The sequence below is a fragment of the Lichenostomus cassidix genome, unplaced genomic scaffold (assembly GCF_008360975.1).
Source record: "Lichenostomus cassidix isolate B80296 unplaced genomic scaffold, HeHo_3.0 HiC_scaffold_37, whole genome shotgun sequence".
NCBI classification, from domain to species: Eukaryota; Metazoa; Chordata; class Aves; order Passeriformes; family Meliphagidae; genus Lichenostomus; species Lichenostomus cassidix.
In genome coordinates, this window is record NW_028147279.1 from 1,826,276 (window position 1) to 1,840,896 (window position 14,621).

At 57.5% G+C, this 14,621-nt stretch overlaps 1 protein-coding gene and 1 long non-coding RNA gene across 2 annotated transcripts; one reads left to right on the plus strand and one right to left on the minus strand.

The window, feature by feature from the left end:
- The first annotated feature begins 2,712 nt into the window (after positions 1–2,712).
- On the plus strand, positions 2,713–12,873 carry LOC146423596 (kallikrein-6-like). Its single transcript, XM_085044606.1, has 7 exons — positions 2,713–2,947; positions 7,365–7,530; positions 8,555–8,811; positions 10,793–10,932; positions 12,192–12,368; positions 12,598–12,618; positions 12,815–12,873. Exons 1-5 carry the CDS (start codon positions 2,911–2,913, stop codon positions 12,351–12,353), a joined length of 762 nt encoding a protein of 253 aa, XP_084900732.1. The 5' UTR covers positions 2,713–2,910; the 3' UTR covers positions 12,354–12,368; positions 12,598–12,618; positions 12,815–12,873.
- On the minus strand, positions 12,290–13,222 carry LOC146423597 (uncharacterized). Its single transcript, XR_014847428.1, has 5 exons — positions 13,147–13,222; positions 12,991–13,114; positions 12,815–12,950; positions 12,598–12,618; positions 12,290–12,368 (listed from the first exon to the last, which is right to left on the minus strand). It is a non-coding gene; the product is annotated as an uncharacterized LOC146423597 (long non-coding RNA).
- Positions 13,223–14,621: the final 1,399 nt, after the last annotated feature.

Consider the following 14,621-nt stretch of genomic DNA (forward strand, 5'->3'; position numbering starts at 1 on the left):
AACACCTGGGACTCACCTGGGACCCCTCAGGACACCTGGAATTCACCTGAGACTCACCTGGACTCACCTGGGAATTTGGGAACTTCCCCAAAAATTTGGGAACTTCCCCAAAAAATTTGGGATCCTAAAATCCCTGAAATCCCAAAAAAATCCTGTTGGAATACTGGGGTAGACCTGATGGCCCAAACACCTGGGACTCACCTGAGACCCCTCAGGTCACCTGGAACTCACCTGAGACTCACCTGAGACTCACCTGGGAATTTGGGAACTTCCCAAAAAAATTTGGGATCCCAAAAATCCCTAAAATCAAAAAAAAATCCTGTTGGAATAATGGGGTAGACCTGATGGCCCAAACACCTGGGACTCACCTGAGACCCCCAAATTCACCTGAGATTCACCTGAAACTCACCTGAGACTCATCTGGACTCACCTGGGAATTTGGGAACTTCCCCAAAAATTTGGGATCCCAAAATCCCTGAAATCCCCCAAAATTCCACTCCAAAATCCCATTGGAATACTGGGGTAGACCTGATGTCCCAAACACCTGGGACTCACCTGGGACCCCCCAGGTCACCTGAGACCCCCCAGGACACCTGGAATTCACCTGAGACTCACCTGGACTCACCTGGGAATTTGGGAACTTCCCCAAAAAATTTGGGATCCCAAAATCCCTAAAATCCCCAAAAATCCTATTGGAATACTGGGGTAGACCTGATGGCCCAAACACCTGGGACTCACCTGGGACTCACCTGAGACCCCCCAGGACACCTGGAATTCACCTGAAACTCACCTGAGACTCACCTGGACTCACCTGGGAATTTGGGAACTTCCCCAAAAATTTGGGATCCCAAAATCCCTGAAATCCCCAAAAATTCTGTTCCAAAATCCCATTGGAATACTGGGGTAGACCTGATGGCCCAAACACCTGGGACTCACCTGAGACCCCCCAGGTCACCTGAGACTTGCCTGGGAGTCCCCAGAGTCACCTGGACTCACCTGGGAATTTGGGAACTTCCCTAAAAAATTTGGGATCCCAAAATCCCTGGGAACCCCAAAAATCCTATTGAAATAATGGGGTAGACCTGATGGCCCAAACACCTGGGACTCATACTGGGAGCACTGGGAGGGATTGGGACGGACTGGGACGGACTGGGATGGACTGGGACGGACTGGGACGGACTGGGATGGACTGGGATGGACTGGGATGCACTGGGACGGACTGGGACGGACTGGGATGGACTGGGACGGACTGGGATGCACTGGGACGGACTGGGACGGACTGGGATGGACTGGGAGCACTTGCAAGGCACTGGGCTGGACTGGGAAGAGCACTGGGGAGCACTGGGATTAACTGGGAAGAGCTGGGAAGGGCACTGGAGGCACTGGGAGGCACTGGGCTGAACTGGGCTGAACTGGGAAGTGCACTAGGCTGAACTGGGCTGCACTGGGCTGAACTGGGCTGAACTGGGAAGTGCACTGGGCTGAACTGGGAGGGACCGGAAAGAGCACTTAAGAGCACTGGGTTGAACTGGGAGGCACTGGGTTGAACTGGGCTGAACTGGGAGGCACTGTTGGGGGGAACTGGGATGAACTGGAAAAGCCACTTAAGAGCACTGGGCTGAACTGGGAGGGACTGGGCTGAACTGGGAGGCACTGTTGGGGGGAACTGGGATGAACTGGGAGGCACTGGGCTGAACTGGAAAAGGCACTTCAGAGCACTGGGCTGAACTGGGAGGCACTGGGCTGAACTGGGAGGCACTGTTGAGGGAAACTGGGCTGAACTGGGAGGCACTGGGAAGCACTGGAAAAGGCACTTAAGTGCACTGGGCTGAACTGGGAGGGACTGAGCTGAACTGGGATGAACTGGGATGGGCATTTGAGTGCACTGGGCTGAACTGGGCGGGACTGGAAAAGCCACTTAAGAGCACTGGGCTGAACTGGGAGGGACTGGGGAGGCACTGGGCTGAACTGGGAGGGACTGAGCTGAACTGGGAGGAACTGGGCGGCACTGGGCTGAACTGGGAGGGACTGAGCTGAACTGGGTGGGACTGGAAAAGCCACTTAAGAGCACTGGGTTGAACTGGGAGGGACTGGGTTGAACTGGGCTGAACTGGGAGGCACTGTTGGGGGGAACTGGGATGAACTGGGAGGCACTGGGCTGAACTGGGCTGAACTGGGCTGAACTGGAAAAGCCACTTAAGAGCACTGGGCTGAACTGGGAGGCACTGGGAGGCCCTGGGAAGGGCACTGGGCTGAACTGGGAGGCACTGTTGAGGGAAACTCGGATGAACTGGGAGGCACTGGGAGGCACTGGAAAAGGCACTTAAGTGCACTGGGCTGAACTGGGAGGGACTGGAAAAGCCACTTAAGAGCACTGGGCTGAACTGGGAGGGACTGGGATGAACTGAGCTGAACTGGGAGGCACTGTTGGGGGGAACTGGGATGAACTGGGTGGCACTGGGATTAACTGGAAAAGCCACTTAAGAGCACTGGGCTGAACTGGGCTGAACTGGGAGGCCCTGGGGAGGCACTGGGCTGAACTGGGAAGCACTGGGATGAACTGGGCTGAACTGGGCTGAACTGGGCTGAACTGGGCTGCACTGGGCTGCACTGGGAAGGGCACTGGGCTGAACTGGGCTGAACTGGGCTGAACTGGGCTGAACTGGGCTGCACTGGGAAGGGCACTGGGCTGCACTGGGCTGAACTGGGCTGAACTGGGAGGCACTGGGAAGGGCACTGGGCTGCACTGGGCTGAACTGGGCTGAACTGGGCTGCACTGGGAAGGGCACTGGGCTGAACTGGGCTGAACTGGGCTGAACTGGGAGGCACTGGGCGGGGCTGGCCGGACCGGCCGGGCCGCTGGGGCATTTAAAGGGCCAGCAGCACCTTCAGCCTCCTCCTCCTCCTCCCATGGAGTGGCTGCTGCCGCTGCTGCTGCTGGCCACTGGTCTGTACTGGGAGCCACTGGGAGGGACTGGGAGGGACTGGGGGGCACTGGGGGGCACTGGGGGGGACTGGGAGGGACTGGGAAGGGATTGGAAGGGGGCTGGGGGAGACTGGTGTGAACTGGGAGTACTGGGAGTGAATTGGGAGTGAACTGGGAGGCACTGGGATTGAACTGGGATCACTGGGAGAGAACTGGGAGGGACTGGGATTGAACTGGGAGGCATTGGGATCAATGGGATTGAACTGGGAGGCACTGGGATTGAACTGGGGGGCACTGGGATCAATGGGAACAAACTGGGGGGCACTGGGATTGAACTGGGAGGCACTGGGAGGGAACTGGGATGAACTGGGATTGAACTGGGAGGCACTGGGACAGTGCTAGCACTGCTGCTGCTGGCCACTGGTGGGACTGGTCTGTACTGGGAGGGGGCTGGGGGGGACTGGGATGGGATTGGGGGGCACTGGGAGGGAACTGGGAGGTACTGGGAAGGGATTGGAAGGGGGCTGGGGGAGACTGGTGTGAACTGGGAGTACTGGGAGTGAACTGGGAGTGAACTGGCAGGCACTGGGATTGAACTGGGATCACTGGGAGAGAACTGGGAGGGACTGGGGAGCACTGGGAAGGAGCTGAGAGCACTGGGATTGAACTGGGAGGCACTGGTTTTGAACTGGGATCTCTGTGAATGAACTGGGAGGCACTGGGATTGAACTGGGAGCACTGGGAGGCACTGGGATTGAACTGGGAGGCACTGGGATCAATGGGATTGAACTGGGAGGCACTGGGATTGAACTGGGAGCACTGGGATCAATGGGATTGAACTGGGAGGCACTGGGAGGGAACTGGGGAGCACTGGGATTGAACTGGGAGGCACTGGGAGGCACTGGGATTGAACTGGGAGGCACTGGGATTGAACTGGGAGCACTGGGAACAAACTGGGAGGCACTGGGATTGAACTGGGATTGAACTGGGAGGCACTGGGAACAAACTGGGAGGCACTGGGACAGTGCTGGCACTACTGCTGCTGGCCACTGGTGTGACTGGTTTGTACTGGTTTGTACTGGGAGGGAGCTGGGGAAAGTGGAAAGGAACTGGGAGTGAACTGGGAGTGAACTGGGATTGAACTGGGAGCACTGGGAGGCACTGGGAAAGGACTGGGGGGGCACTGGGGTGAACTGGGAGGTAACTGGGAGGCAATGGAAGGGAACTGGTTTGTACTGGGAGAGGATTGGGAGGGGGCTGAGGGCTACTGGTGTGAACTGGGAGGCACTGGGAGCACTGGGAATGAACTGGGATTAACTGGGAATGAACTGGGAGGCACTGGGAGGGAACTGGGAGGCACTGGGAGGGAACTGGGAGGCACTGGGAGCGAACTGGGAGGCACTGGGATGAACTGGGAGGCACTGGGAGGGAACTGGCCCTGCTGCTGCTGGCTACTGGTGAGACTGGTTTGTACTGGGAGGGACTGGGAGGGGGCTGAGGGCCACTGGTGTGAACTGGGAGCACTGGGAGAGACTGGGGAGCACTGGGATGAACTGGGCTGAACTGGGAAGGGCACTGGGAGCACTGGGAGGGAACTGGAGGGGAACTGGGGGTACTGGGAATGAACTGGGAGGGAACTGGGATGAACTGGGAGTGAACTGGGAGCACTGGGAGGAAGTGGGAGGGACTGGAAGGGAACTGGAGGGCACTGGGATGAACTGGAATGAACTGGGAGGGAACTGGGAGGTAAGTGGGAGCAAACTGGGATGAACTGGGAATGAACTGGGAAGTAACTGGGAGGCACTGGGATGAACTGGGATGAACTGGGAGGCACTGGGCCATACTGGGAGGCACTGGGCCATACTGGGAGGGAGCTGGAGGTGAACTGGGGACACTGGTGTGAACTGGGCTGAGTGGGAGGCAATTGATGAGGTGGAACTGGTTTGTACTGGGAGGGTGAACTGGGGGCACTGGGAGGGACTGGGAGCAACTGGGAGCAACTGGGAGGGAGTGGGTGGGAAGCGAGAGGTTACTGGGAGGAACTGGGATGAACTGGGAATACTGGGATGAACTGGAGAAGAACTTTGGGGGCACTGGGGTGAACTGGTTTGAACTGGGAATTCACTTTGGGGGCACTGGGGTGAACTGGTTTGAACTGGGAATTCACTTTGGGGGCACTGGGATGTACTGGGAGGAACTGGGAATGCACCTTAGGAGTACTGGGATGAACTGGTTTGAACTGGGATGAACTGGGAATGCACCTTAGGAGCACTGGTGTGAACTGGTTTGAACTGGGATGAACTGGAGATCCACTTTGGGAGCACTGGGCTGAACTGGTGTGAACTGGGCTGAACTGGTGTGAACTGGGAATTCACTTTGGGGGCACTGGGATGAACTGGGATGAACTGGAGATCCACTTTGGGGGCACTGATGTGAACTGGGCTGAACTGGTTTGAACTGGGATGAACTGGGAATGCACCTTAGGAGCACTGGGATGAACTGGTTTGAACTGGGATGAACTGGTGTGAACTGGGGAGACACTCTGGGCTCACTGGTGTGAACTGGGATGAACTGGAGATCCACTTTAGGAGCACTGGTGTGAACTGGGATGAACTGGGAATTCACTTTGGGGCACTGGTTTGAACTGGGATGAACTGGTGTGAACTGGGGAGACACTTTGGGGCACTGGTGTGAACTGGGCTGAACTGGGCTGAACTGGTGTGAACTGGGACGAACTGGGAATTCACTTTGGGGGCACTGAGCTGAACTGGTTTGAACTGGGATGAACTGGGAATTCACTTTGGGGGACTGGTTTGAACTGGGATGAACTGATGTGAACTGGGGAGACACTTTGGGCTCACTGGTGTGAACTGGTGTGAACTGGGCTGAACTGGTTTGAACTGGTTTGAACTGGGATGAACTGGGAATGCACCTTAGGAGCACTGGGATGAACTGGTGTGAACTGGGCTGAACTGGTTTGAACTGGTGTGAACTGGGGAGGCTCTCTGAGGCCTCTGAGAAGTCACTGGTCTGTACTGGTCCATACTGGTCCAAACTGGTCCAAACTGGTCCAAACTGGTCCATACTGGTTCTAACAGGTCCATACAGGTCCAGAATTATCCATACTGGTCCACAGTGGTCCGTACTGGTTCTAACTGGTCCAAATGGGTCCATACTGGTTCTAACTGGTCCATACTGGTCTCTAACTGGTCCGTACTGGTTCTAACTGGTCTGTACTGGTCCAAAATGACCCAAACTGGTCCGTACTGGTTCTAACTGGTCCGTACTGGTCCAAATGGGTCCATTCTGGTTCTAACTGGTCCATACTGGTCCAGAATGATCCATACTGGTTTTAACTGGTCCAAATCGGTCCTAACTGGTCCATACTGGTCCAAACTGGCTCTAACTGGTCTGTACTGGTTCTAACTGGTCCATATTGGTCCAAACTGGTCCACACCGGCTCTAACTGGTCCAAATCGGTCCAAATTGACCGAAACTGGTCCGTACTGGTTTTAACTGGTCCATACTGGTCCAAATTGACCCATACTGGTTCATACTGGTCTGTACTGGTCCAAACTGGTTCTGACTGGTCCAAATCAGTCCAAAATGACCCAAACTGGTCCGCACTGGTTCTAACTGGTCCAAACTGACCCCAACTGGTCCCTATTGGTCCAAACTGACCCAAACTGGTTCATACTGGTTCAAACTGACCCTAACTGGTCCCTATTGGTCCAAAATGACCCAAACTGGTTCATACTGGTTCTAACTGGTCCAAACTGGTTCTAACTGGTTCAAACTGACCCTAACTGGTCCCTATTGGTCCAAAATGACCCAAACTGGTCCGTACTGGTTCTAACTGGTCCATACTGGTCCAGAATGATCCACACTGGTCTGTACTGGTTCTAACTGGTCTGTACTGGTCCATACTGGTCCAAACTGGTCCAAATGGGTCCATTCTGGTTTTAACTGGTTCATACTGGTCCAAAATGACCCGAACTGGTCCGTACTGGTCCATACTGGTCCGCACTGTTTCTAACTGGTCCATACTGGTCTCTAACTGACCCGTACTGGTCCATATTGGTCCGCACTGGTTCTAACTGGTCCGCACTGGTTCTACACTGGTCCACACTGGTCTCTAACTGGTCTGCACTGGTCCATACTGGTTCTAACTGGTCCATATTGGCCCAAACTGACCCAAACTGGTCCTAACTGGTTCTAACTGGTCCATACTGGTCTCTAACTGGTCCATACTGGTCTCTAACTGGTCTCTAACTGGTCTGCACTGGTCGATACTGGTCCCTAACTGGTCCATACTGGTCCATACTGGTCGGCACTGGTCTCTAACTGGTCTCTAACTGGTCCATACTGGTCTCTAACTGGTCTCTAACTGGTCCGTACTGGTCCGCACTGGTCTCTAACTGGTCCCTACTGGTCCCAGCGGCCGCAGGTGAGGACGAGAACCGCATCGTGGGCGGGGAGAAGTGCGAGCAGAAGCTCCACCCCCACCAGGTGCTGCTGCTGCGGCCGGGGGGCGGAGTCCACTGCGGGGGCGTGCTGATTGGCCGGAGCTGGGTGCTGACCGCCGCCCACTGCCAGACCGACAGGTGAGACACACCTGGGCACACCTGGGGTACAGCCGGATACACCTGGCACGCACCTGGAGGGAGAAAAAGGCACCTGGGGTACACCTGGGCATACCTGGGGGGAGAAAAACACACCTGGGAACACCTGGGGACACCTGAGCACACCTGGGATACACCTGGAGTACCTGGGGGGAGAAAAACACACCTGGGAACACCTGGGGAACACCTGGATACACCTGAGCCCACCTGGGATACACCTGGGGACACCTGGGATACACCTGGGGGGTGGAAACACACCTGGGATACACCTGGGGGAGAAAGACACACCTGGGGTACACCTGGGATATACCTGGGGAGAGAAAAATACACCTGGGGTACACCTGGATACACCTGGATACACCTGGGGGGGATGGAAACACACCTGGGGGGAGAAAAACACACCTGGGGACACCTGGGATACAGCTGGGGGAGATGGAAACACACCTGGGCTCACCTGGACACACGCGGGATACACCTGAGCACACCTGGAATACACTGGGGACACCTGGGGACACCTGGGATATGCCTGGGGGGGTGGAAACACACCTGGGATTCACCTGGATACACCTGGGATACACCTGAGCACACCTGGGCACACCTGGGATACACCTGGGGGAGAAAAACACACCTGGGGACACCTGGGATACACCTGGGGGGATGGAAACACAGCTGGGATTCACCTGGGACACACCTGGCATACACCTGGGATACACCTGGGCACACCTGGGCACCGCTTGACACACCTGGGCACACCTGGGATACACCTGGGACACACCTGGGATACACCTGGATACACCTGGGCACACCTGGGGATACACCTGGGGATACACCTGGGCACACCTGGGCAGCACCATCCAAGCCTCACCTTTCCCCCCTTCCCAAACCTCCCCTTTACCTGTCCCAGGTGAGCTCACCTGAGCCCACCTGAGCCCACCTGAGCCCACCTGAGCTCACCTGAGCCCACCTGAGCTCACCTGTCTCACCTGCTCTCCCCTCCCCTGCGCAGCCCGCTGCGGGTCCTGCTGGGCGAGCACAGCCTGCGGGAGCGCGAGGGGGCGGAGCAATGCCTCACCTGGGCGCGCGCCTTCCCCCACCCGCGCTACCGCCCCGGCGGCGGCCATGACAGTGACGTCATGCTGCTGCGCCTGCGCCGTCCCGCCCGGCTGAGCGCGCGGGTTCGCCCCGCCCCCCTGCCGCGCAGGTGTCCCCAGGTGGGGGACAGGTGTGTGGTGTCGGGCTGGGGCAGCACCCGCGGGGCGCAAGGTGAGTTACCTACCTGCGGGACAGGTGAGGGGTGGGAATGAATGGGAATGGATGGGACAGGTGAGGGTGGGACAGGTGAGGGATAGGAATGAATGAGACAGGTGAGGGACAGATGGGACAGGTGGGGGTGAGACAGGTGAGGAAGGACAGGTAGGTATGGATGGGAATGAATGGCACAGGTGAGGTATGGATGGGAATGAATGGGACAGGTGAGGTATGGATGGGAATGAATGGGACAGGTGAAGGAGGGATAGGAATGAATGGGACAGGTGGGACAGGTGAGGGAGCACAGGTGTGTGATGTTGGGCTGGGGCAGCACCCGCGGGGCGCAAGGTGAGTTACCTGCGCGACAGGGGAGGGGGGATGGGACAGGTGAGGGGTTGGAATGAATGGGACAGGTGAGATGGATGGGACAGGTGAGGGATGGACAGGTGAGGGTGGGACAGGTGAGATGGATGGGAATGAATGGGAATGAATGGGACAGGTGAGGGGTTGGAATGAATGGGACAGGTGGGGCTGGGGAGGGAGGGATGGGACAGGTGAGGGTGGGACAGGTGAGATGAATAGGAATGAATGAGACAGGTGAGGACGAATAGCAATGAATGGGAATGAATGAGACAGGTGAGGGGTGGGATGGGACAGGTGGGAAGGAATGGGAATGGATGGGAATGAATAGGACAGGTGAGACAGGTGAGGGAGAGACAGGTGAGGGAGGGATGGGAATGAATGGGACAGGTGGGACAGGTGAGGAAGCACAGGTGTGTGGTGTCGGGCTGGGGCAGCAACTGTGGGGTGCAAGGTGAGTTACCTACCTGCGGATACCTGGGGGACAGGTGAGGGGTGGGAATGGATGGGACAGGTGAGGGATGGACAGGTGAGGGGTGGGACAGGTGAGGAGGGATGGGAATGAATGAGACAGGTGAGGGAGGGATGGGGCAGGTGAGGGGTGGGACAGGTGAGGAGCAGCAGGTGAAGGAGGATGGGAATGGATGGGAATGAATGGCACAGGTGAGGAGGGACAGGTGAGGGATGGGAATGAATGGGAATGGATGGGACAGGTGAGGATGAATGGGAATGAATGGGACAGGTGAGACAGGTGAGGAAGGACAGGTGTGTGGTGTCGGGCTGGGGCAGCACCCGTGGGGCGCAAGGTGAGATACTTACCTGGGGGTTACCTGGGGGACAGGTGAGGGTGGGACAGGTGAGGGTGGGACAGGTGAGGGGGGATGGGAATGGATGGGACAGGTGAGGGGGGATGGGACAGGTGGGGGGTGGGGGGGAGGAAAAGGGGGACAGGTGACACCTGGAGGGGTCAGGGGACACCTGGGGGAACAGGTGAGGGGGGAGAGGGGAGGGCCGAAGGAGGAAAACGGGAGGTGACACCTGGGACACCTGGGACACCTGTCCCACCCATCCATCTCACCTGTCCCACCCATCCCTACCTGTCCCTACCTGTCCCTCACCTCTCCCATTCATCTCACCTGTCCCACACCTGTCCCACACCTGTCCCACACCTGTCCCATCCATCCCCATCCATCTCACCTGTCCCACCTGTACCATTCATTCCCATTCATCTCACCTGTCCCACACCTGTCCCATCAATCCTCACCTGTCCCACACCTGTCCAATCCATCCACACCTGTCCCACCTGTCCCACCTGTCCCTCACCTGTCCCATCCATCCCCATCCATCTCACCTGTCCCACACCTGTCCCATCAATCCTCACCTGTCCCACCTGTCCCCATGTCCCACACCTGTCCCTCACCTGTTCCACACCTATCCCACCCATCTCACCTGTCCCACACCTGCCCAATCCATCCACACCTGTCCCACCTGTCCCCATGTCCCACACCTGTCCCACCTGTCCCTCACCTGTCCCACCTGTCCCACCTGTCCCTCACCTGTCCCACCTGTCCCACCTGTCCCTCACCTGTCCCACACCTATCCCACCCATCTCACCTGTCCCATCTCACCTGGCCAGGTGCGTTCCCGGACGTGCTGCAGTGCGGCGTGGTGTACACCTGGTCCAACGCGGCCTGCGCTCACCTGTACCCAGGTGCCATCACTCCCAACATGCTTTGCGCCGGCGGCCGCGCCGGGGACGACACCGACTCCTGCCAGGTGCGCCCGGGGGGAGGGGAGGGGAGGGGGTCACCTGGGTGGGGGATGGGCGGGAAACACACCTGGGGGGACTCACCTGTATTGGGTGGGACTCACCTGTATGGGGGGGGAATGGGTGGGGAACACCTGAGGGACTCACCTGTATGGGATTGAATGGGCATGGAAACACCTGGGGAACACCTGGAGGGACTCACCTGTGTGGGACCGAATGGGTGGGACTCACCTGGATGGGTTGGACTCACCTGGATGGGGGAAAATGGTTGGGAAACAGCTGGGGGACACCTGGGGAGACTCACCTGTATGGGATTGAATGGGTTGGACTCACCTGTAAGGGTTGGACTCACCTGTGTGGGAGTGAATGGGTGGGAAACACCTGGGGAACACCTGGGGGGACTCACCTGTGTGGGAGGGAATGGGTTGGACTCACCTGGATGGGACTGCATGGGAATGGAAACACCTGGGGAACACCTGGAGGGACTCACCTGGATGGGACTGACTGGGTGGGACTCACCTGGATGGGGAGGAATGGGTGGGAAACACCTGGGGAACACCTGGGGAACACCTGGGGGGACTCACCTGGATGGGACTGAATGGGTTGGACTCACCTGGATGGAGGGGAATGGGAATGGAAACACACCTGGGGAACACCTGGAATGCCTCACCTGTGCTCACCTGTCCCTCACCTGTGCTCACCTGTTCTCACCTGTTCTCACCTGTTCTGTCCTCACCTGTTCTCACCTGTGCTCACCTGTTCTCACCTGTCTCACCTGTGCTCACCTGTTCTCACCTGTCCCTCACCTGTTCTCACCTGTGCTCACCTGTTCTCACCTGTCTCACCTGTCCCTCACCTATTCTCCCCTGTCTCACCTGTTCCTCCCCTGATCTCACCTGATCTCACCTGTCTCACCTGTCCCCCACCTGTCTCACCTATTCTCCCCTGTCCCTCACCTGTCTCACCTGTGCTCACCTGTCCTCACCTGTCCTCACCTGTGCTCACCTGTCCTCACCTGTCCTCACCTGTGCTCACCTGTTCTCACCTGTCCCTCACCTATTCTCACCTGTGCTCACCTGTTCTCACCTGTTCTCACCTGTCTCACCTGTGCTCACCTGTCCTCCCCTGTTCCTCCCCCGTCTCCCCTGTCTCACCTGTTCTCACCTGTGCTCACCTGTGCTCACCTGTCCTCCCCTGTTCCTCCCCCGTCTCACCTGTCTCACCTGTCCCTCCCCTGTTCTCACCTGTCTCACCTGTCGGTCCCCAGGGTGACTCCGGCGGCCCCCTGCTCTGCGGGGGTTACCTGCAGGGCATCGTCTCCTGGGGGCTGCAGGTGTGCGGCCAGGAGGGGAAGCCAGGTGTGTACAGCAAGGTGTGCGCCTTCAGCGCCTGGATCCGCCGCACCATCAGCCAGAACGGCGGCGACTGACGCACCTGGGCGCACCTGGGGACACCTGGGGGTCACCTGGATGTCACCTGGGCACACCTGGGCACACCTGGGGGCACCTGGGGGTCACCTGGATGTCACCTGGGGGTCACCTGGGCGCACCTGGAGGTCACCTGGGGACACCTGGAGGTCACCTGGGCACACCTGGGGACACCTGGGGACACCTGGGGACACCTGGACACACCTGGACACACCTGGGGACACCTGGAGGTCACCTGGATGTCACCTGGGCACACCTGGAGGTCATCTGAGGTCACCTGGGGACACCTGGGAACACCTGGACACACCTGAGAAACTCCTCGTTCTCACCTGGATGTCACCTGAGAGGCTTCTTGGGACACCTGGGCACACCTGGGGACACCTGAGAGGCTTCTTGTGACCCCTGGGCTCACCTGGGGACACCTGGGCTCACCTGGGGACACCTGGGGACACCTGGGGGTCACCTGAGGGTCACCTGGGACTCACCTGTAACACCTGAGAAGCTCCTTGGCCTCACCTGTGACACCTGAGTGGATTCTTGTGACACCTGGGGACACCTGGGGGTCACCTGGATGTCACCTGAGAGGCTTCTTGGCACACCTGGGCACACCTGGGCACACCTGGGTTCACCTGGGCTCACCTGGGGCTCACCTGGGCTCACCTGTGACACCTGAGTGGATCCTCGTGACACCTGGGAAGCTCCCGGATGTCACCTGAGCCACCTGGAGGAGTTCCAGATGTCACCTGGAGCACCTGGGAGTGACCTGGATGTCACCTGAGGCTCACCTGGGGACACCTGGATGTCACCTGGAGCACCTGAGGCTCACCTGGGGACACCTGGATGTCACCTGGGAGGCTTCCTGGGACACCTGGGGGGTTAGCTGGGCTCACCTGTAACACCTGAGAAACTCCTGGTGACACCTGAGTGGCTCTTTGGTCTCACCTGAGTGGGTTCTGGGGACACCTGGGGACACCTGAGAGGCCTCTTGTGACACCTGGGGACAACTGGGCTCACCTGGGGACACCTGGGGGCATCTGGATGTCACCTGGGCACACCTGGGACACACCTGGGACTCACCTGGGCTCACCTGGGCCTCACCTGGGCACATCTGGGTTTACCTGGAATCACCTGGGCACACCTGGGCACACCTGGAGCTCACCTGGGCACACCTGGACTCACCTGGGTTCACCTGGACACACCTGAGAACACCTGGGCACACCTGAGGCTCACCCGGACACACCTGGAGCTCATCTGGGCACACCTGGGCTTACCTGGGCACACCTGGGCACAGCTGAGTCACACCTGGGCTCACCTGAGACTCACCTGGGCACACCTGGGATTCATCTGGGACACACCTGGGCTTACTTAGGCTCACCTGGGTTCACCTGAGCTCACCTGAGCTCACCTGGGCACACCTGGGACTCACCTGTGGCACACCTGGACACACCTGGGCACACCTGAGCTTACCTTGGCACACCTGGGATACACCTGAGACTCACCTGGGCACACCTGAGCACACCTGGGCACACCTGGGCTCACCTGTAACACCTGGAGGAGTTTCCGGATGTCAAATCAGGAACCCCAAAATTCCCCCCCAAGCCCCTCCCCCCAACTCCTCCTCAGCCAATCAGGAATCCCCAAAACCTCCCCAAAAAATTAAAAAGAAGATCCCAAAATTCCCTCCTGAAATTACCCCAAAATCAGCCAAAATCCCCCCAAAAACACCCCAAAAAACCCAAAAAATCCTCCCAAAAAATCCCCAAAAATCCTCCCAAAAAATCCCCCAAAATCTCCCCAAATCCCCCCAAAAAATCCTCAAAAAAATCCCAAAAATGTCCCTAAAAATCTCCCCAAAATCCCTCCAAAAAATCCCCAAAAATAAAAAAAATCCCCCAAAAAATCCCCAAAATCACAAAAAATTCTCCTAAAAATCCCCAAAAATACCCCAAAACCCTCAAAATCCCCCCAAAAATCCCCCAAAGATCCACCCAAAAGTCCCCCAAAATCACAAAAAAATCTCCAAAAATTCCCTCAAAAATCCCCAAAAAATCTCCCAAAAATCCCAAAAATCCTCCCAAATCCCCAAAAAATCTCCAAAATCCCCAAAAATTAAAAAAAAAAATCCCCCAAAAAGCCCCCAAAATCTCCAAAAATCAAAAAGAAATCTCCCAAAATAATAAAAAAATCCCCAAAAAAATCCTCCAAAAATTCCCTCCCGAAGTTACCCCAAAATTCCCCAAAACTCCTCCCCAAAAATCGCCCAAAAAAAA

Excerpts from the sequence above, each read along its gene's own strand:
- LOC146423596 (XM_085044606.1), top strand. The coding sequence starts at position 2,911 with ATGGAGTGGCTGCTGCCGCTGCTGCTGCTGGCCACTG. Across the intron at positions 7,531-8,554 it reads GCCCACTGCCAGACCGACAG|CCCGCTGCGGGTCCTGCTGG; the intron begins GTGAGACACACC and ends TCCCCTGCGCAG. Across the intron at positions 8,812-10,792 it reads CAGCACCCGCGGGGCGCAAG|GTGCGTTCCCGGACGTGCTG; the intron begins GTGAGTTACCTA and ends TCACCTGGCCAG.